We start from the raw sequence: 16,645 nt of genomic DNA on the forward strand, positions 1-16,645 counted from the left end.
AAGGGATTCTATTACGATGGGGTCTATTACGTAAAGCAAATTGAGCGAAAATGTGAAAAATGAGTAGCTCACGGTATTACGGAAAGTTTTTGGTGGTGAGAATGCGAGATCATTCATATGAATTGACTCGGCACAAATTTTTAAGCGAAATGGTGAAGCATAGACTCGAGTTCTCTTCTTTACTTTTACCGGCTTTTCATCTTCCGGCCATTCCTGCCTATAACACACTACCTCTCAACAATTTTCAATTTACAAAGTATCTACCTTTATTTAACAATATTACTAGACCGGAAATGCTAGTGATCTCATTCTTTCATATAGCGAATACGTAATTTGGCAAAAAAACCCACGTGAGATGAAAGTGCGAGAAATGAGCGCTCCCGTCAAAAATACGTAATAAACGTCCAGAGATGAGTTGGGAGTATCTATGAGGAGGATCCCTGAATTGGGTCGCCATTGGGGGGTATTAGGTGGCAGGTGCGTTAGCCGTCCATATCATCCACTGGGTGGCAGCACAGGCTGCGATCGCGCGACCTTGCCTGCGAGCAATCTCCAAACTCATCTCTGGAGTGTATAGCCAAAGAAACTTTTAAAGAATAATTTTCATAAGTGTAGTATGAAGGAAACGACGTTGTGATATTGTAGCCCTCGTTAAATGGTTATTTTTGTAAGCCTTGCGAATCCGGCCTGGACGGGTGTGACTTAACATTTAAGGTGGTAGAACTTTCCTGGAGCAATTATAAGGTGAAATAGGATCGAATTTGCATATAAATTTACATACTCGTAGCTCAACATTTCTTTAAATGAGATCTAAGAAATTAATTCTACAATGTATCCGGTCTCTTTTTGTGGCTCATCACATCAAATGTTTATAATATGATTTAACTGTTGAGGATATTCTAAGAAGATGGAAAACAGAAGTACGGGTTTAAGCGAAAGCGGGGCAAATGATTTGCCTCTACCTCTTAACAAAATGCCAGAATGCTGGAAGGATGACGAGAGAATGAACGTACTGTTTGCACAGTTTCGAAACCGCGTTGCGAATATTCAAGATTGGGACTCAAAGTTCTCATTTTGGAAAGGACTGATATGGGACTGGCTCTCTTACACTATGAGATGTAGTTTTTCGATCTATGATTTAAGTACTGCGTTCAAGAGGAATGACAGAGTACCGCTATGTCTGCCATCTGTCATGCAAGAACTTTACAAGTAAATTGAAGCTGCTATCAATTTGTTATATTTTTTATATCTATAATGACAATGTATATAGAATATATTTTTTTCATACAGGAACAGAGAAATTGTTCTTGAAGATGACTTTATAAAAGACTGTAACGAGTCCTGGACCAATTGGGCCGTGAACAAACTCAAAGGACCGGTAACTTGGTTCTACAACAAGACAGTAGGTTTGGCGTCCAACGATACAATAAATAAAGAAGTTAAATATGTACACCTGAGAATGGTAAAAAAATTGGGTGATATAATACTATCCACAATCGACGATAAGAAAGAGACCAGCATTTTACCTATTGGTGACATCGTTAAAAATTGTGTACAAAAAACAGATAATAAAAATTTAACAAAAGACAGTGTTAAATTAGCTTTAATTTGGTTGAAAAGCATTAGAAAAGCTGCATACCGAAATAATTCAGAATTAATGGATCCAAATTTGATTGTCAAGTTATCCTTATATGGCATAGATGGGTTTACCGAAGTCGAAGAGGGTCTGTACAAACTGACTAGGCAGGAGGAACTTTTAATAAAAGACTTAGAGCAGCTGGAAGATACTAGGAATGATATCACAAAAAAAGCAAAGAGCTCTTTGACAAAAGGATTGCGAGAAGTAGCAAGAAGCTGGCTTAGGAAACGAAAAGAAATAGAGAAGAGGATGGCAAAACGTTCACAGACATTGAACAGTGTCCAAACGTTAATAGCTAGAATTCATGATGCTCGTACAGATGCAGAAATTGTGGATGCTTTCAGAGACGGTTGCAAGATTTTACAAACTGTTAAAGAAAGTGGATTATCGGATGATCACATCAAAAACACAATGGACAACATTTCCGAAGTACGTACACATTTTCCTATCTTTTTAGTTATTCTTGTTCAACCCTAACTACTATTATCATCAAACTTTCAGGTCCTAGAAGATTTAAGTGACATTCAAGATGAAATATCCAAACCACTGTCGAGTCCTGATTACGACGAGGACTTAGAAAACGAATTAGCCGAATTACTGTTTGTCGACGAGATTTCCTCCAAATTTACTGGACCACCTCCACCAGATATTTCAACTCGACGTGTATCGGTATTGCCTGACCTACCAGATGAATTCGTAGATAAGCCTAAACCTCGAAGAGGACCAACCGAGATACCGAATCTCCCAGAAGATTTGAAGGCTTTAAATATTCAAGGTATGTTACATCTGCAATGAATTAAAATAAAATAACAATGTCCAAATTACTGTATACAAGTTCAAACGGCTCACATTGTAAATTTTTTCTTACAGATTCAGTGTTTTCTAGCTATAAAAAGCAGCCTTTGAAATCACACCAGTCCTAGCGAATCGATAGTCGACGTCAGCTCACTCATATGGTCCTAGCTTTTACAAATCCTTACCTACTCTAACTTTTCCCATTCGACTCCGGCAATATTAAACCTCTTTTATTATTCGTAACAGCATTGTTTAGTTTAACATCGTTCCATTATCGAGCGAGTCGTCAAAGCTACAATTGAAGTAATCTCGTGCTGAATGAATTACGTCAATGTTATGTAAATGTACAAATAATTACACCTTATCATCCGCCACGCGACGAAACGAAACGTCGACAATAAAGGACCTCGACACAAACCAACCGATTTATTCGTCAGAACGGTATAAAAAGACTTACGAATTATTAGGACAAGCCGGGATGGGCTTATTTAATTCTAACTTGAGTATTATATCTTGTATCCAAGCCATGTGGTCGGAGACCCTCGTGTACAGGGAGTAGGTGAAACTGTTGCAAGCCGTCGTTCCACCTTCCAACGTTTGGCCGATACCGGCACTCACGATTCCACGCAAGAACCAGAGATCCTTAGTCTTGACTACAAATCCACCTCCGCTGTCGCCGTCACAGACGGATGTACCTGAAGGTAAAATGCCACTTATAATCACAGCGATCCCAAAGTAACACCTGATCGCTCTTCGACGACCCTTCGCAGGTGCTCCCACTGACCATTCGTGTATCCAGCGCAGAATTTGTCCATCGTGATGTATCTGTCGCTGTCCAGAGCACTGCCAGCAGATTTGCACTGATTGATGGACACATAGGGTACCGTGATGTACTGCAAAATGGCACTGGTCTCCCCGAGAGCAGTCCTGCCGAAGCCAGCGACCTTGCCATAGCTGCCGACCTCAAGGGCGATTCTGTCGGTGTCACCGGCGACGTCCAGGCAGATGGGAACCAGCAAGGCAGAGAAAACGAACGGCCGCGAGATCTCGATGATGGCGATATCCCAGGCGTAGTTACCGGAGACGCCGAGATATCTGCAGTTGATGTAAATGTTCTTCACCTGGAAGGCAAACCAACTTGAGCACCGGCTGTGCAAACGGCACGGGTGTTATTTTTCTAGATATTCCGCAAGGGGCGTCCTCGGTCACCTCGGCTCGTTGAACCACCCGCGGGTTGTGCGACGGGTCGTCGTAATCCCGGAAGATGTTCCCTGTCAATATGTAATGCCGCTTCGGGTCCCTGACCCTCTTGGTGTTCTCGTCGAAGACGCAATGAGCCGCGGTGACCAAGAGGTTGCTCTGAATGACGGTCGCTCCGCAAATGAATTTCTTTTTGCCGCCCCTTCGGTCGACCCTGTAGAGGGTGGCGTGCCAGGGGAAATCGGAGATATCCGGCGTGCTGCCGTTCACGATAAAGGGGGTCGTCCTCGCGGGCATTACGCCGCATACTGCAACACACGATACAGACCTTTCGTTTTGCAGCTCGCGTGGATACGCTTACCTGCGAGGTCAGCCGATTGGCAGGGCAAGGATGACGCCTCGTGGACGGTTAAAGAAGGTCCTCCCTCTGGTACGTACCCGATCGTTAGTGCAAAAAAATCGCGAAATTGTTCACGAAAATCATTTCATACGAAAGCCTTGCATTTTGGACTTGGCGCGGTGCAGCAGCTTGCCGCGGAATCGCTCCACCAAGCAAACGGCAAGTCTAAACGTTTATTTAGAGGCTCGTTTAAATTATCCCCTACCTTCGCAGGAACTACACGAGGAGTGCTACCGATGCCCTTTATCGTCTATCGAGGAAAACGTGGTAACTCGTCAACGTCCTCGAACGCGGCGGCATGACAAGTTGGATAAAAGACGCGCGAGAGAGGAGCCGCCATTTTGGTACCGTCTTCAACTCCAGGGCCGCAATTTTGAATCGACTCGTCACCGCGCATCCTAGTCTCTCCGAGCTTATGCCACGACTCTAAACATTTCCCAAGAAGAAGGCTAAGGCTAACTCTATCTATCCCTGGTTATTTATTACTTATGCACGGGTGTTCTTTTGGTATCAGCTTTCGATCTATGGCAAGAGAAAAGCGCCTAGAGCGCCATTTTTCCGACTCGCGTGAATCACGGTCCGGCCGGACTCCCGTTTGGCTTTGACGTCGAGACCGCGCCCTTGCGTCAATTCCAGACGGGAGCCGCATAGGACAGATCTCCGGTCTTGTCCGAAAGGGAAATCCGAACGTCTTCCCCGGGCTTATCGCTTATCCGCTGTCGGGTGTAAACGATAACCCTGTCCTCGTGTATCTCGACGAAAGTGGAGCCGGTACAGTTGTTCCTCGCTCCGGGACGTATCTCTACCGCTCCACTCTCGATATTCACGCTGACGATCACCGGACCTGGCACGCATCTAATGGGCTCCGGCTCCCATTCGCCGTTCTCGTTGCAGGTGACGATGTTTCTGTGGGTCGGTAACAAGGACGTGTCTTTTTGGTAGCTGTTGCAGCAGCTCAGCGAGGCGATGGTCCTGGGCCTCACGTGGGTGTCGCAGGACGCGTAGGACCCTTCGTACGTGCAGGACGCGTCCAGGGAAGCCGAACCAAGTGGCTTGCAGGTGATCTCTGTGAACGATAATGAGAAACGAAGGATCAGCGCCTAATTTATCCGTCCACCCGAATTTCGTTGAAGGTCCTTGCGGTATTCACCGGTGCAATTCGGGACGTTCAGCCATTTTCCCTCGGGGCCGCAGATAACGTTGACGGGTTCCCTCGGCTTGTGGTTCCGGTTGCAGGTGTAGATCAACGTGGTTCCAGGATCGAAGGACCTCACCTCGCTGGGCACCGTGCAAGGATGGTCGGTTTGGCACTGAGCGGCGTGCAGCCGCCACCTTCCATTTCTGGGCTGCTCGGGAACGCGACAGGGCAGTCTCGGTTTCAAGGGCCAGGTCGATGGCAAGGTAGTGCCTCTGGATGGCTCCTTGGTCGTTCGCCTGGTCGGCTGGGTGTAGGAGTGCGTAGGTGTCCACGGTCTTGATCTCTGGGTCGTGGTCGTCGGCTTCCTGCAGAGGGACGGGGCCTCGTCGGATCCATCGGCGCAGTCTTCGCGCCCATCGCACGCCTTGTCGCCGTCTACGCAAGCGCCGTACTTGCAGCGGAACACCACCTGGGGACAACTGTTGAATCCGCGGCTGAGTCCCTGCCGTAGGGTGAAATCTTGGAGGCGAAACGGTCAGCTAGGTGCCAGTCATTCCGAGCAAAGACGAGTCCGACGACCAGGAAGCGAAGAAAAAGGCATACGGCAGTCATCGGCTCGGTACCAGTCGAGAATGATGTCGAAGCTTGGGTTAGGACGAGTCCAAGGGTCAAGAAGAGGAAAGGACGGCGGTAGGGCCCTTGGCCAGTTAGGAACGACGCCGGTCCTGGGTACGGATGGGCCCAGAGACCATGGGGGAAAAAAGAAAACGGAGATGGAGGGATCCCCGTGTACGAGTATGGACCTCGAGGAGATAGACGAAGCCCAAGACTCGATAAGATAATGCGTCCCGATTTTTCTTTGCTCTCGGAGTCCGCGCGACCCGGGCGAACCGCTCCAGCCACCGCTCTAGGTTATATCTTCGAAAATCCCTGGTGTCCGTATACTCACACGTTGGTCGAACATCGACTGGACGACTCGTCGGACCCATCCGAACAGTTCCTGGCACCGTCGCAGAGCGCAACGGCATCGATGCATTGGCCGTTGTCGCATTTGACCTGATGCTGGGAGCAGCCCGTCGGGAATACTATATCGGAATCCCCTCCCGAAGAGGAACCTCCTCCCGAGGAAGAGGAGCCGAAACACCTCGGCAGGGTTTCGTCGCTGTTGTCGACGCAGTCCCTCACTTTGTTGCACGGTGCATCCCCGTCCACGCAGGCTCCGTAATTACAACGGAATGCATACTCCGGGCAGTAGAATCCTGGCTTGGTGCACTCCTCGCTGGTCTCGTCCGATCTGTCCCGGCAGTCCGCTCGACCGTCGCAAAGCCTGTCGCTGTCTATGCATTCTCCGTTTTTACACGAGAACTGTAGAGAACTGAGGCGTGCAGGCGTTAAGGACTAATCCAATTTGCCGTGGAAGCGATACCCAGCGAGGAATCGAGCATTGGACGAGAATAAGACGAGCAGTCCAATGCCACAAATGCCACGATGACTTCTCGCTGGGCGATCGATCCCTGCTGGAAGGACCCGATAAATTCATGCAAATTCCGTTTAGTATCCGCGAGGAAGTGCACGATTACTCGTGACTTCTGTTATCATGTTTTTTTACTTGGATTAAAATTGGGTCGTAAAAATCGTCCGTGATCATTTAGCAGTTTGGGGCATGCTAGTAAATCCGTACGTATCGGGAGTACTTTTCGCGCTTGGACAATGTTTTTGTCATCGATCGGGGCACGAATCGTCCTTCGAGCAGGTTTACGAAATCTGATGTTCCCTCACTTGCAGTTCGATCGGTTCCCTCCGAACCGGGAGAAGTCCTCCTGAGAGTCTCTGGCACGACCGGGCTCGAGGAGAACTAAATTCGACAGACAAACCAAAACCATCGCATCAGATTGGTCTAAACCCAAAGACCAGAATGCGCAACGCTCGAATCAAGCCCTCGTAACGTCCCCGGACCCGGAAAGCGTCTCGTCCCGCTCGAGATCTCCAACTTGTCTGCGGAAACGTTCTTTTCCCTTGAGATAACGTACAATCGATATTTGCGTACGGTCTATATACATGTTTTGCTCTTTGCGCGAGCGAGTTCAAGGACACTGCGCTTCAACCGGTTCTTCTGGTCCGGAGCAATCGCAACGCGCTACCTGGCGCTACCGTTTCGTTCGTTTTTTAATTCCCCTTTTGTTTTTACTAACACCAGAGTATCCACGAGGAAAGAGGCGACGCATTTCTTCTGGTCCGCATTTTCGCGAAAAATCCCGAGGAGTGAAATTAAGGAGAAGAGAAAATTAGCTCGCCCAGCCAGTTGTTTCCGTCTTTGCCGTTCAACATTCAACGTCCTGTTTTCAAATCAAGTTCTTTCCCTCGTGTCCACGTTATGTACCACTTTGAAGCGCAGACTTCGCTCTACATTTCCTCACGTCAACGATGCACCTGGCACAGTGAATAATTAAAAAGATTAGTATGCGAAAGCGAGAACCTTCGAGATCAAGATCATTCTGGACGACCCAGGGCAATCGGCGCAACGTTAAGAAAAACTGAAAATGAATATTTAACGGTCAATAATTTGGATGAAAATGCAGAGCGAGGTCCGCGCGTCAAAGTGACGCGTACACGGAAAGCAGCTTCACTTGAAAACAAGGCGTCCGCAGGAATCCGCAGGGCGAGGTGCAACGCTTCGGGGTTTCGCCCCAGGGAGTGCCTGGATTTGAAAAATTCTTCAAACCCCCGCCAGACTCGTCACGCAGGGTGGGGATTCCTCGTTACTTTCCAAGTAGACGGCATCCGTTCCGATCGGTTCGCGCGTCATGGGCAAATCCGGCCGTAGGCTCGATAACACGTGCTTTTCCTTGTTCCACAATCGCGTCGGAATTCCCTGGATGGGTTCCCGAAAGCCCAGAGGATCGAGCTAGTGCGTATCGGGTCGGTTTCCACGAGGCGCGGGGAGTGACATTTCCCTGACCCGTGGGACCGTTTTTTTCCCTCGTGTTTTTCTTCCGCGGCCGATTAGTCGCTCCTTACGAGACGGAAGGCGGAAGGCGGAAGGCGGAAGGCGGAAGTCGCGACGCCGAGGAACAGCGATCCGAGGAGCGATCGCGAAAGGTGCGACTCGACTCACCGGAGATTATCACAAGTGCGATTGTCGCATCGTGGGCAATCTTCATCGTAGGGTCACGGTCCGACGACCACGGAGTGGAGCTGATCTCGAGCGCTCGGCCGTTGGCTGCGCACTGAACAATCCTCCACACATCTCTATTCACGACTCGGCTCTATTCCCGTGTAGAAAGCCGCGTGTACACGTGTGCACACATGTGTACACATGTGCGCGCCCGGCGGGAGCGCGTCGTTACGAAAGCTCACGAATCCGTAAACCGGATAATTCCTTCTGCCAATTGTGAGACGCAACCTGTCTTTCGCCGCACGCGGTTGGAGATAGCGCCCATTTCGCGGGTGGATCGCAAACTCGGTGACGATATGTTGCGACAGCTGCTTTCTTGAGTCAATATTGGGCTAATCGGCCGTAACGGTCGTTATGGAAAACTCTATCCTTGGAGTAAACGATTTCGATGATTTACTCCTCGACTGGGTCTCCCGTTTACGGTTAATCTGGTGTTTGGAGACGGGAATTTTATTTAAAAATATCAATTAGCCGAGGAGACTAATTTCGTACAACCGAGGCTTTTGGATTGGGGTATTTCTTGGTAAACGATGGATCAATCGTCCGTTGGTTCCTCTCGTTCCTCGCGTTCCTCTCGGACGGAAAACTTGTGGCTCGGCAACGTCGCCAGCCAACTCAGTATCCTGGATGGAATTTCGTTAAGGGGTTACGATAGGTTTATTGGAAACTAGAGCCTTGAAAAATCATGGGAAGTGTGTCAATAAAGTGAAAAAGGATACGCATTCTCGCGTTTCTCTGTCTCTGTGATGTGTTTCAGAATGTAATCCTTCGTGAACTTGGTGATCTCCTCGTCGCACTCGGTCCAGTCTAAAGTCTCGTGGATCCCATCGGAGCCATACCTTTTGTTGTATCCGTCGTAATGAACCTAAAATGTCAAGGATGAAAGTTCTGTTCCGGAAGAAATTGGTATTGGAGACTGAGGAAGGAGTTCTCACTCTTTGCAAGACCAAGCCTAAGCTAGGTGCCATCGGAAGATCTAATTTTGGCGGTGTAAACGCTTCGCTTATGATTTCTTCCCTGATGATATTTCTCACCACTGATATCACTAAGGCTACCATTTTCCTAATCTGGTGGAGCATAAAGCTCTGTCCTTTAATTTCTAAAGTTATAAACTCCATGGAATCGGATATAAATGGCTCGGAGCAAGACGTTTCGATGATGTACCTTTGAGCGCGAGGGTCTAATGGTTTCCTGAGGATAATACATTGCTGATAATTTCAATTCGATGAATTTACTTTTCCAAAGATACCTACACTTTTGATGTAAAATTATGGAAATTATGCGTTCCTTCGTATATCTTCAGGGAAGACACTATTCTAGCTATAATATCGGCTGATATACGATACTCTTGTAGTGGCTTGCCATCGATAGTCAATAATTCTTTCATTCTTGCATCTATGTCAACATCTCGTGGCGGTATGTTGCTAGATTCGGGTGCAAAAGAATACGTTGGCAACGTATATGTATAAGTCCTACCACTGCAGTGAGATTTACTATTAAATCCTTTCGTAACACGCTTTATTCCAAAAACTTTAATATCATCCGGAAGGAATCCATTTAGGACATTTTTACACACGTTTTCAGCTGTAAGAATGGAGGATTAAATTAAAGTCAATCTAGCAAGGTATGTAAATATTTAAAATATTTCTAAAAGGGTAATGAAATGAATGATTGATATATTTATTACTTTATTGCCAAAAATTTGTATCTTACGCAATTTGACAGAGACCACCTGCCTAACAGCTGAGACTCCCTTATCTGTGCGAGCAGCCCTTTGATATTGTATAGTTTGAATCATATCAAAAGCTTCATTGGTAATTAAATCAGCTTTTAACAAAGCATTTATCAATTCTTCATCGATTGTCTTCATACCAGGATTTCTCTGCATTCCAGCGTAATTCTTTCCAAGATAGGCCAACAACAATGCGTAATTCCTTCTCTTAACCCTTATCATTTCTGTCATTTGTTTCTTAGGTAGATTCTCATTATTTTCTTCCGGAGCAGGCCTCTTATTATTTTCAATTACCATTGGTTCATTATGGCTAATTTTCTCCTCCATGATTGGAGTTACACAGTGACTATTAAAATCTTTACGAGAAAGAAGAAGAGACGGATTAAAAAATCAAGGCTTTACTTACAATAAATCGAATGTAACGTAAGTAAATAAACACATTTAGTTAGGTTATCCGAAGAATGACAAATTTGAAATAGATCACAGCACTTACGCCACTTACAAGAGGAAAATAAATTACTCAAGAGTCTTCTATTTCTCCTCAAGCAAAGCATCGAGTTCTTCGATTGCGGAATTAATATCTCCCAAATCATAAAAATGACACGTTCTACAACCGTGAGCAGTAACGCATCGTATACTTGTGAGCTCGGTAACTGTGTTGGTATGGTATATCAGAGATGAGTTGGGAGATTACTCACGACCAGGGTCGTGCGATAGCATGCTGTGCTGCCCTCTGGTTTCATCCATGAGCTTTCACTGTTTTTTGCCCCCAAGTGTGGCGTAACGAATTTCTGGTAGGGGCTCGCGCACTCGCGATAGCCGTGCCATCTACCAGTCGCCGTTGGCGGCTCACGTATTCGTGATGGTAATCCACGAGTAATCCACTCGTGATTGGACGACGTCTAATGACGAGTGACGTGAATTTTTTTCGCGATGCGAACTGCGTCCACAGTAGCTTGATGGGGAAGGTTGTTCCGTTTAAATTGGTCTCTCGAGCTAGTGGCTGCGATTTTTTTCGGAGGAGACACAGGGTTTGGAGTTTTTGTGAGGAGTTCATCACTTTTTCAGCCGGTTCTCGGGCTGCCCAGAGGTGTAACGGGTGGCAAGTGCATTAGCCGTCTGCATCGTCCACCGGAGGTCGCACAGGACGCGGTCGCTCGATCTTTCCCGTGAATCTCTCAACTCATCTCTGATTTGACAGAGATGAGTTTGGAGATTGCTCACGGGCAAGGTCGCGCGATCGCAGCCTGTGCTGTCGCCCAGTGGAGGATATGGACGGCCAACGCCCCTGCCACCTAATACCCCCCAATGGTGACCCAATTCAGGGATCCTCCTCATCGATACTCCCAACTCATCTCTGGACGTTTATTACGTATTTTTGACGAGAGCGCTCATTTCTCGCACTTTCATCTCACGTGGGTTTGTTTGCCGAATTACGTATTCGCTATATGAAAGAACGAGATCACTAGCATTTCCGGTCTAGTAATATTGTTAAATAAAGGTAGATACTTTGTAAATTGAAAATTGTTGTGAGGTAGTGTGTTATAGGCAGGAATGGCCGGAAGATGAAAAGCCGGTAAAAGTAAAGAAGAGAACTCGAGTCTATGCTTCACCATTTCGCTTAAAAATTTGTGCCGAGTCAATTCATATGAATGGTCTCGCATTCTCACCACCAAAAACTTTCCGTAATATCGTGAGTTACTCATTTTTCACATTTTCGCTCAATTTACTTTACGTAATAGACCCCCTGTTCTTATACGTTTATCTCGTGCAAAGAAAGATTATTCAGTCATTCGTCTGGTACATTGGAATGAGCCAATCAAATACCGTATCTCGGTTAAAATACCCCACTACTGCTACTTCCAGTGAGTTTTTGAACGCATTTAACGAATTACATTCTGAGCGCACTTAGTTGATTTCATTTTGAACTGGCATCGGTTGATCGTTAGTGCGTACTGAGCTCGAACCACTACGTCGAAATCCATTAAACTGCATTAAACGAAGAAAGAAGGAAGAACTGACATCGGTTTACCACCATTGAGATTGTTAGGTCAGGTTATCTCAGGCACGTGGGAAAAATATTTATACACATTTTGAGATATGTACAAAGTATCTTACAATAACTATTCCTGATTCAGAATCAATAAGCTTTCACGTATTTGGTTTCGTATGTTTCATAAGTAAGAATATTAAAATGTTTATCATCAGGTAGACATAAAGTTAGAAAAAATGGGCGTAAAACATCTTTGGAATATTTTGGCCTCAATGTCAGAGAGAATGCCGTTATTTGAATTGCATGGCAAAGCAATTGCAATTGACTTGAGCGGCTGGGTTGTTGCTAGTCAAACGGTGATGGATGCCTCTGTACAAAATAATAATAAAATGTTTCTCAGGTAAATTACATGTTTTAGGAGTTGACATTCTGTTGACAAAATTATTTGTAGGAATCTTTATTGTCGCGCTTCATGGTTACTTCTGCACGGAATTATGCCAGTTTTTGTCTTGGATGGTAGACCACCCGATTTGAAGCAAAAAACTATAGCCAAGAGACTCCGTGTTACTTTAGGAAAGATGATAGTTAACAATGGAAAGCGCGGTCGATTGGATGCCGTACTCACAGAATGCGAAGAGATGTTAAGATATATGGGACTTCATTGTGTTCGTAGTCATGGAGAGGCCGAAGCTCTGTGTGCGCATTTAAATGAGGATGGAGTAAGTTTACTTAACCTCCAAATGGAAACTTGCTAATATAAAGTTAAATTTGTGCCTGATTATTAATCTAGCTTGTCGACGGTTGTGTTAGTCAAGACAGTGACTGTTTTTTATACGGTGCTAGAGTAGTCTATCGCAATTTTTGCACGAGTGATACTGGTAATCGATTCTCTGGGAATGGGTCGGTAGATACTTATAAGATGGAAAAGATCGAGCGAGTACTTGGTCTGGGCAGAAAACAGATGATAGCATTGGCGCTTTTATGTGGTTGTGATTATGATGAAGGGTTAACTAGAGTAGGAAAGGAGGCGGCTTTAAAATTATTTAGATTCGTTAAGGAAGAAGATATATTAGACAGGTAGATATTGTTTAACTAATCATATTATTGTGAGAAGTCGTTTGAATTCTATAAAACAAATAAATTGTATTTATTTAAAGGTTAAAAAGTTGGAGGACTGACGATAAACTTGCTAGATTAGGGAATGATTTAAACAATGGCAATCTGTGCCCTTCCTGTGGACACAGAGGAAAACTTCGAGTACATGCAAAATCAGGATGTCAAGAGTGCGGTACCACAGAAAAGTGTAGTACACTTTTCAAGTGAGTTCACTGTAAGATCTAAGTTGATTTAAATGATTTGATAAATAATGCTTCTTTAAAAATGTTTATAACTTTCTAGAGGAACCAAGGAGTTGGTAATGAATGAAGTGTCTTTGCGAAAAAAAGCTATTGGCGTAGAAAATTTCCCCAATCAGGAACTCATCAACGAATTTCTAATCCGGAAAGATCCGGTTCCTTCTGACTTAGATCTTGAGTGGCATGAACCTCAGATACTAGAATTTACAGTATGTTCTCCCTATGTAATACATATTAACAGGTATATAGTGTAGGAATTTCTGTCAGTGATAATGAAACATTGTATTGTAGAATTTGATGAGACGTCAACTAGGCTGGCCAGGAAAATATTCACTTTCTATGATCTTTCCATTGGTTACACGTTGGCAACTATTGCGCGCCTCAGAATTATCAATCGAAGAACGACAATTAATAACTAGAAATTTAGAGCCAGAGTGCATAAGAAACACCAAGAATGTAAAGGGCGTGGCGAGTTACGACATCGTATGGAAAAAGAGTTCTGCTATTATACCTCCTGGTATATTCAATACTGAAAATGTAGAAAATGAAGCCATAAGTAACTCGAAAACGTCCGATGACCTAGTCACTACTGAGCCCCAGATACACATTTCTCGTTGTTATCCTGACCTGGTTGAAAAGTTTAGAAACTCCGGGAAAAGATCCAAAACAGCTGAAGCACAGAAATCGTCGAATGTCAAACCTAAAAAGCGAAGAATGGGACGATTCAAAATAGTTGCTCCGGCAGTTGAAGAATCAAGTAGTTACCCCGAAAGGTCCAGACAAAAGGTCAGCCACCAAACACTGTTGTCCGAGTATTTTCATACATCTTGTGAAGGTGCGTTAACAAGGAAACAAAATCCCCGGGTTGCAAAAGTCCTCGCAACGGAGCAGAGGAATAAATTAGACAGTACCTTGGAGACGATGTATAACAAGTTGACACCCGAAGACTTTAATTCCGATTATGAAGACGGCGAAGCCAATATATCGGAAGTAATCGACAAGATATGTAATAAGCAAACGCAAAATTTTGCTGCCGAATCACGGAATGTACCAGGCAAAAGTGATTCCGAAGTAACAATTATGGCAACCATTTCGGGCACGACTCCTAATCGCAGCCTTGTGGGGGAGATAGATTGCTTGGTCGAATCACATGTACCTTTAACAGAGAGAATCAATACTTCACCCGAAGTCATCGAGATAGATTAAGTCGGCAGTAAGTTGTGAACGAAACTCAGCCAGGTGCTGTAGTTGATGACGAAGAAGTGACACCGGGAAGCCAATTTTTCTTTTCTTTTCCGTAAAATCATTTAAATGGAAACATGGTTATATGACTGACTTTTACTTTATTATGGTACGAGTTGTTCTTCGATACCGAGCCAACACAGTTTTATAGGATGGAGTATGTCGATGCCTAAATAATTGAGAAAAGTTCAGCTAGAGACTTTATCCAATCGTGAAGGATATTTTTGTAAACGGTTCTCTATATGCGACGTTAAGCGATATTTTATTTTTTGTTATGCATTTCAATGAACAGTATTATGTGACTGAATTTTATTATTTTGTTAGTTAACGTAGCTTTACGGGGCCGTGTAATTTACGATGTAAGGAAGCGTGTATCTGTACTCTCGCGAGTCGCACGGAATGCAATAAAGATACGGAGCGTTTGTATTTTCCTAAATCCACCGATAGCAGTTGTCTAGGTACTACTTCTAGGTCTACTTCTCTAGTTTATTCATCTCTTGGAATTTCACTTTCTCGTCCAGCACTATCCATACTTCCTCCTGAAATATCAAATCTCACAGTATTTAGCAATAGCTTTATTGTTTAAACGTGTTACATACATCCGAGTACATAACACCTATCATCCATCTCGGTTTACTTCGTTAATGTCAACTGTAATATTAAATCATATATCGCGGTATCCGGTCTTTTGTTCCGACCTCGGCTGTACGCCGGCGTAATAATCATATGGTATGTATGTATGTACACGGCTACGACTAGATTATATTGACGCTTTAGGTTACACTCGGTCGAATTGTTACAGTGGTGAGGAAATAGAATTCTCTAAATTCATACAGGAAGACGAACTCGATAATTTCGGGCCCGATCTTTGGATCTCGCAAAAGGAAAATCGTACCAAAACTCTTCCCCAAGGATCCCGATTTTTATCCTAGTCTAATTTGACGGCGTAGAACCTTCGGGGAAAACTAGAATTTCAGGTGAAGGTACGTCCTGGCAGGAATTAATTAATAATAAAGTATATTTGTGGGGCGTAAGGTTGGAATAAATAGAACTAGGGAAAATCGGGGGAAAATGGCAGGATGAAAGTGAAATTTTTTTTTTTTTTCTCAGAAATGCGGTTGAAGGGTTGAAGTGGGGTCTGTGAGGACGGAATTTATCAATGAAACAAAAGAAGTCTCAAAGTCAAAGTACTCTCTGTCTAGGAATCGGAAGTATTGACTTGGTTTTCGTCACGGTACGTAAGGGCACCCTCGAATTGATCGTGGTTCTCGAATGACTGGCGACTTAAAGCTCATTCCTTCAGTTTATAACGTGTATGTATATGCCTGTGTATATATCCTAAGATTGACTTTTCTTACCAATTGCAGGACGACTCCTGGATGACAACTATATGTACCGAAAAGACGAGGAGAACGTGTTTCCCGCACTCGCGAGATCATTAAGGATTCGTCCGGCCACCTTTCCTGAACTAACGCCTCACTAGGACAGCCTAATGTGCTAATCGACATGGTAATAATTAATAACACGTTCAACGTCAACAATCTAAAGCTTTTCCCTAAACAATGGCATTCGCTAGAGCGCCCTCGCGATCCTCGCGACCCTCGGGAGCGCCTTCGATTCTCCGGAAATTCGGCAGGACCTCTTAAAAGGACTCGCAGAAGCGTTCAATGGGTCCAGGTCTCTTCTTCTTCTTCTTCTTTTTTCCTTTTGAAACATCGGTAAGGGGTCCCGAGTCCGCGACGGTCTCGAGGAACGCGCAAGATCGGGATTAGGTAAGATACTTTCATCGGATAAGGCTGCGTCAATTATTGTCCTTTTTTTTCTTTTCCGCCGTGCTCGCGACTCGGTCGGATCGAGGGCAGCCCCGCTGAGAAATCCGTCAAAGACTTGGCGAGTCGTGGAGTCAGAACACGAGAATACATTTTCTTTCCTTAAAACATATCCTGGCTTCAAGGTCCGTCACTCTTTAGAATTTC

General features: G+C 44.9%; 4 protein-coding genes across 10 annotated transcripts; 2 read left to right on the top strand and 2 right to left on the bottom strand.

Annotated features, from left to right (window-relative positions):
• The first annotated feature begins 586 nt into the window (after positions 1-586).
• On the top strand, positions 587-2,851 carry LOC105700350 (charged multivesicular body protein 7). 3 transcript variants are annotated; one of them, XM_012426114.1, is made up of 5 exons: positions 587-744; positions 894-1,209; positions 1,291-2,068; positions 2,141-2,414; positions 2,510-2,851. In XM_012426114.1, exons 2-5 carry the CDS (start codon positions 908-910, stop codon positions 2,560-2,562), a joined length of 1,407 nt encoding a protein of 468 aa, XP_012281537.1. In that variant the 5' UTR covers positions 587-744; positions 894-907; the 3' UTR covers positions 2,563-2,851. The 3 variants fall into 3 exon arrangements, with proteins under 3 accessions (XP_012281537.1, XP_012281538.1, XP_023290250.1); XM_012426115.1 differs by having other exon boundaries at positions 905-1,209; XM_023434482.1 differs by having other exon boundaries at positions 908-1,209.
• Positions 2,842-8,648, bottom strand: LOC105700349 (modular serine protease-like). 2 transcript variants are annotated; one of them, XM_012426113.1, is made up of 8 exons: positions 8,288-8,648; positions 6,952-7,027; positions 6,122-6,547; positions 5,185-5,651; positions 4,879-5,100; positions 3,644-3,942; positions 3,219-3,555; positions 2,842-3,129 (listed from the first exon to the last, which is right to left on the bottom strand). In XM_012426113.1, exons 1-8 carry the CDS (start codon positions 8,331-8,333, stop codon positions 2,888-2,890), a joined length of 2,115 nt encoding a protein of 704 aa, XP_012281536.1. In that variant the 5' UTR covers positions 8,334-8,648; the 3' UTR covers positions 2,842-2,887. The 2 variants fall into 2 exon arrangements, with proteins under 2 accessions (XP_012281536.1, XP_012281535.1); XM_012426112.2 differs by lacking the exon at positions 8,288-8,648 and adding an exon at positions 7,365-8,222.
• Positions 8,649-8,781: 133 nt separating this feature from the next.
• LOC105700351 (tRNA pseudouridine synthase A) lies at positions 8,782-10,747 on the bottom strand. 3 transcript variants are annotated; one of them, XM_012426117.2, is made up of 6 exons: positions 10,582-10,747; positions 10,061-10,435; positions 9,601-9,931; positions 9,283-9,538; positions 9,067-9,212; positions 8,782-8,970 (listed from the first exon to the last, which is right to left on the bottom strand). In XM_012426117.2, exons 1-6 carry the CDS (start codon positions 10,670-10,672, stop codon positions 8,883-8,885), a joined length of 1,287 nt encoding a protein of 428 aa, XP_012281540.1. In that variant the 5' UTR covers positions 10,673-10,747; the 3' UTR covers positions 8,782-8,882. The 3 variants fall into 3 exon arrangements, with proteins under 3 accessions (XP_012281540.1, XP_012281539.1, XP_012281542.1); XM_012426116.2 differs by having other exon boundaries at positions 10,573-10,747; XM_012426119.2 differs by having other exon boundaries at positions 10,061-10,400; positions 10,486-10,747.
• A 1,228-nt stretch (positions 10,748-11,975) lies between these two features.
• LOC105700342 (flap endonuclease GEN) lies at positions 11,976-15,105 on the top strand. 2 transcript variants are annotated; one of them, XM_012426103.2, is made up of 7 exons: positions 11,976-12,144; positions 12,288-12,472; positions 12,524-12,791; positions 12,863-13,149; positions 13,230-13,391; positions 13,471-13,636; positions 13,719-15,105. In XM_012426103.2, exons 2-7 carry the CDS (start codon positions 12,309-12,311, stop codon positions 14,631-14,633), a joined length of 1,962 nt encoding a protein of 653 aa, XP_012281526.1. In that variant the 5' UTR covers positions 11,976-12,144; positions 12,288-12,308; the 3' UTR covers positions 14,634-15,105. The 2 variants fall into 2 exon arrangements, with proteins under 2 accessions (XP_012281526.1, XP_012281527.1); XM_012426104.2 differs by having other exon boundaries at positions 11,976-12,129.
• The last annotated feature ends 1,540 nt before the right edge of the window (positions 15,106-16,645 follow it).

This window comes from Orussus abietinus, unplaced genomic scaffold, assembly GCF_000612105.2.
Source record: "Orussus abietinus isolate OABI.00-Male unplaced genomic scaffold, Oabi_2.0 scaffold18, whole genome shotgun sequence".
Lineage (NCBI taxonomy): Eukaryota > Metazoa > Arthropoda > Insecta > Hymenoptera > Orussidae > Orussus > Orussus abietinus.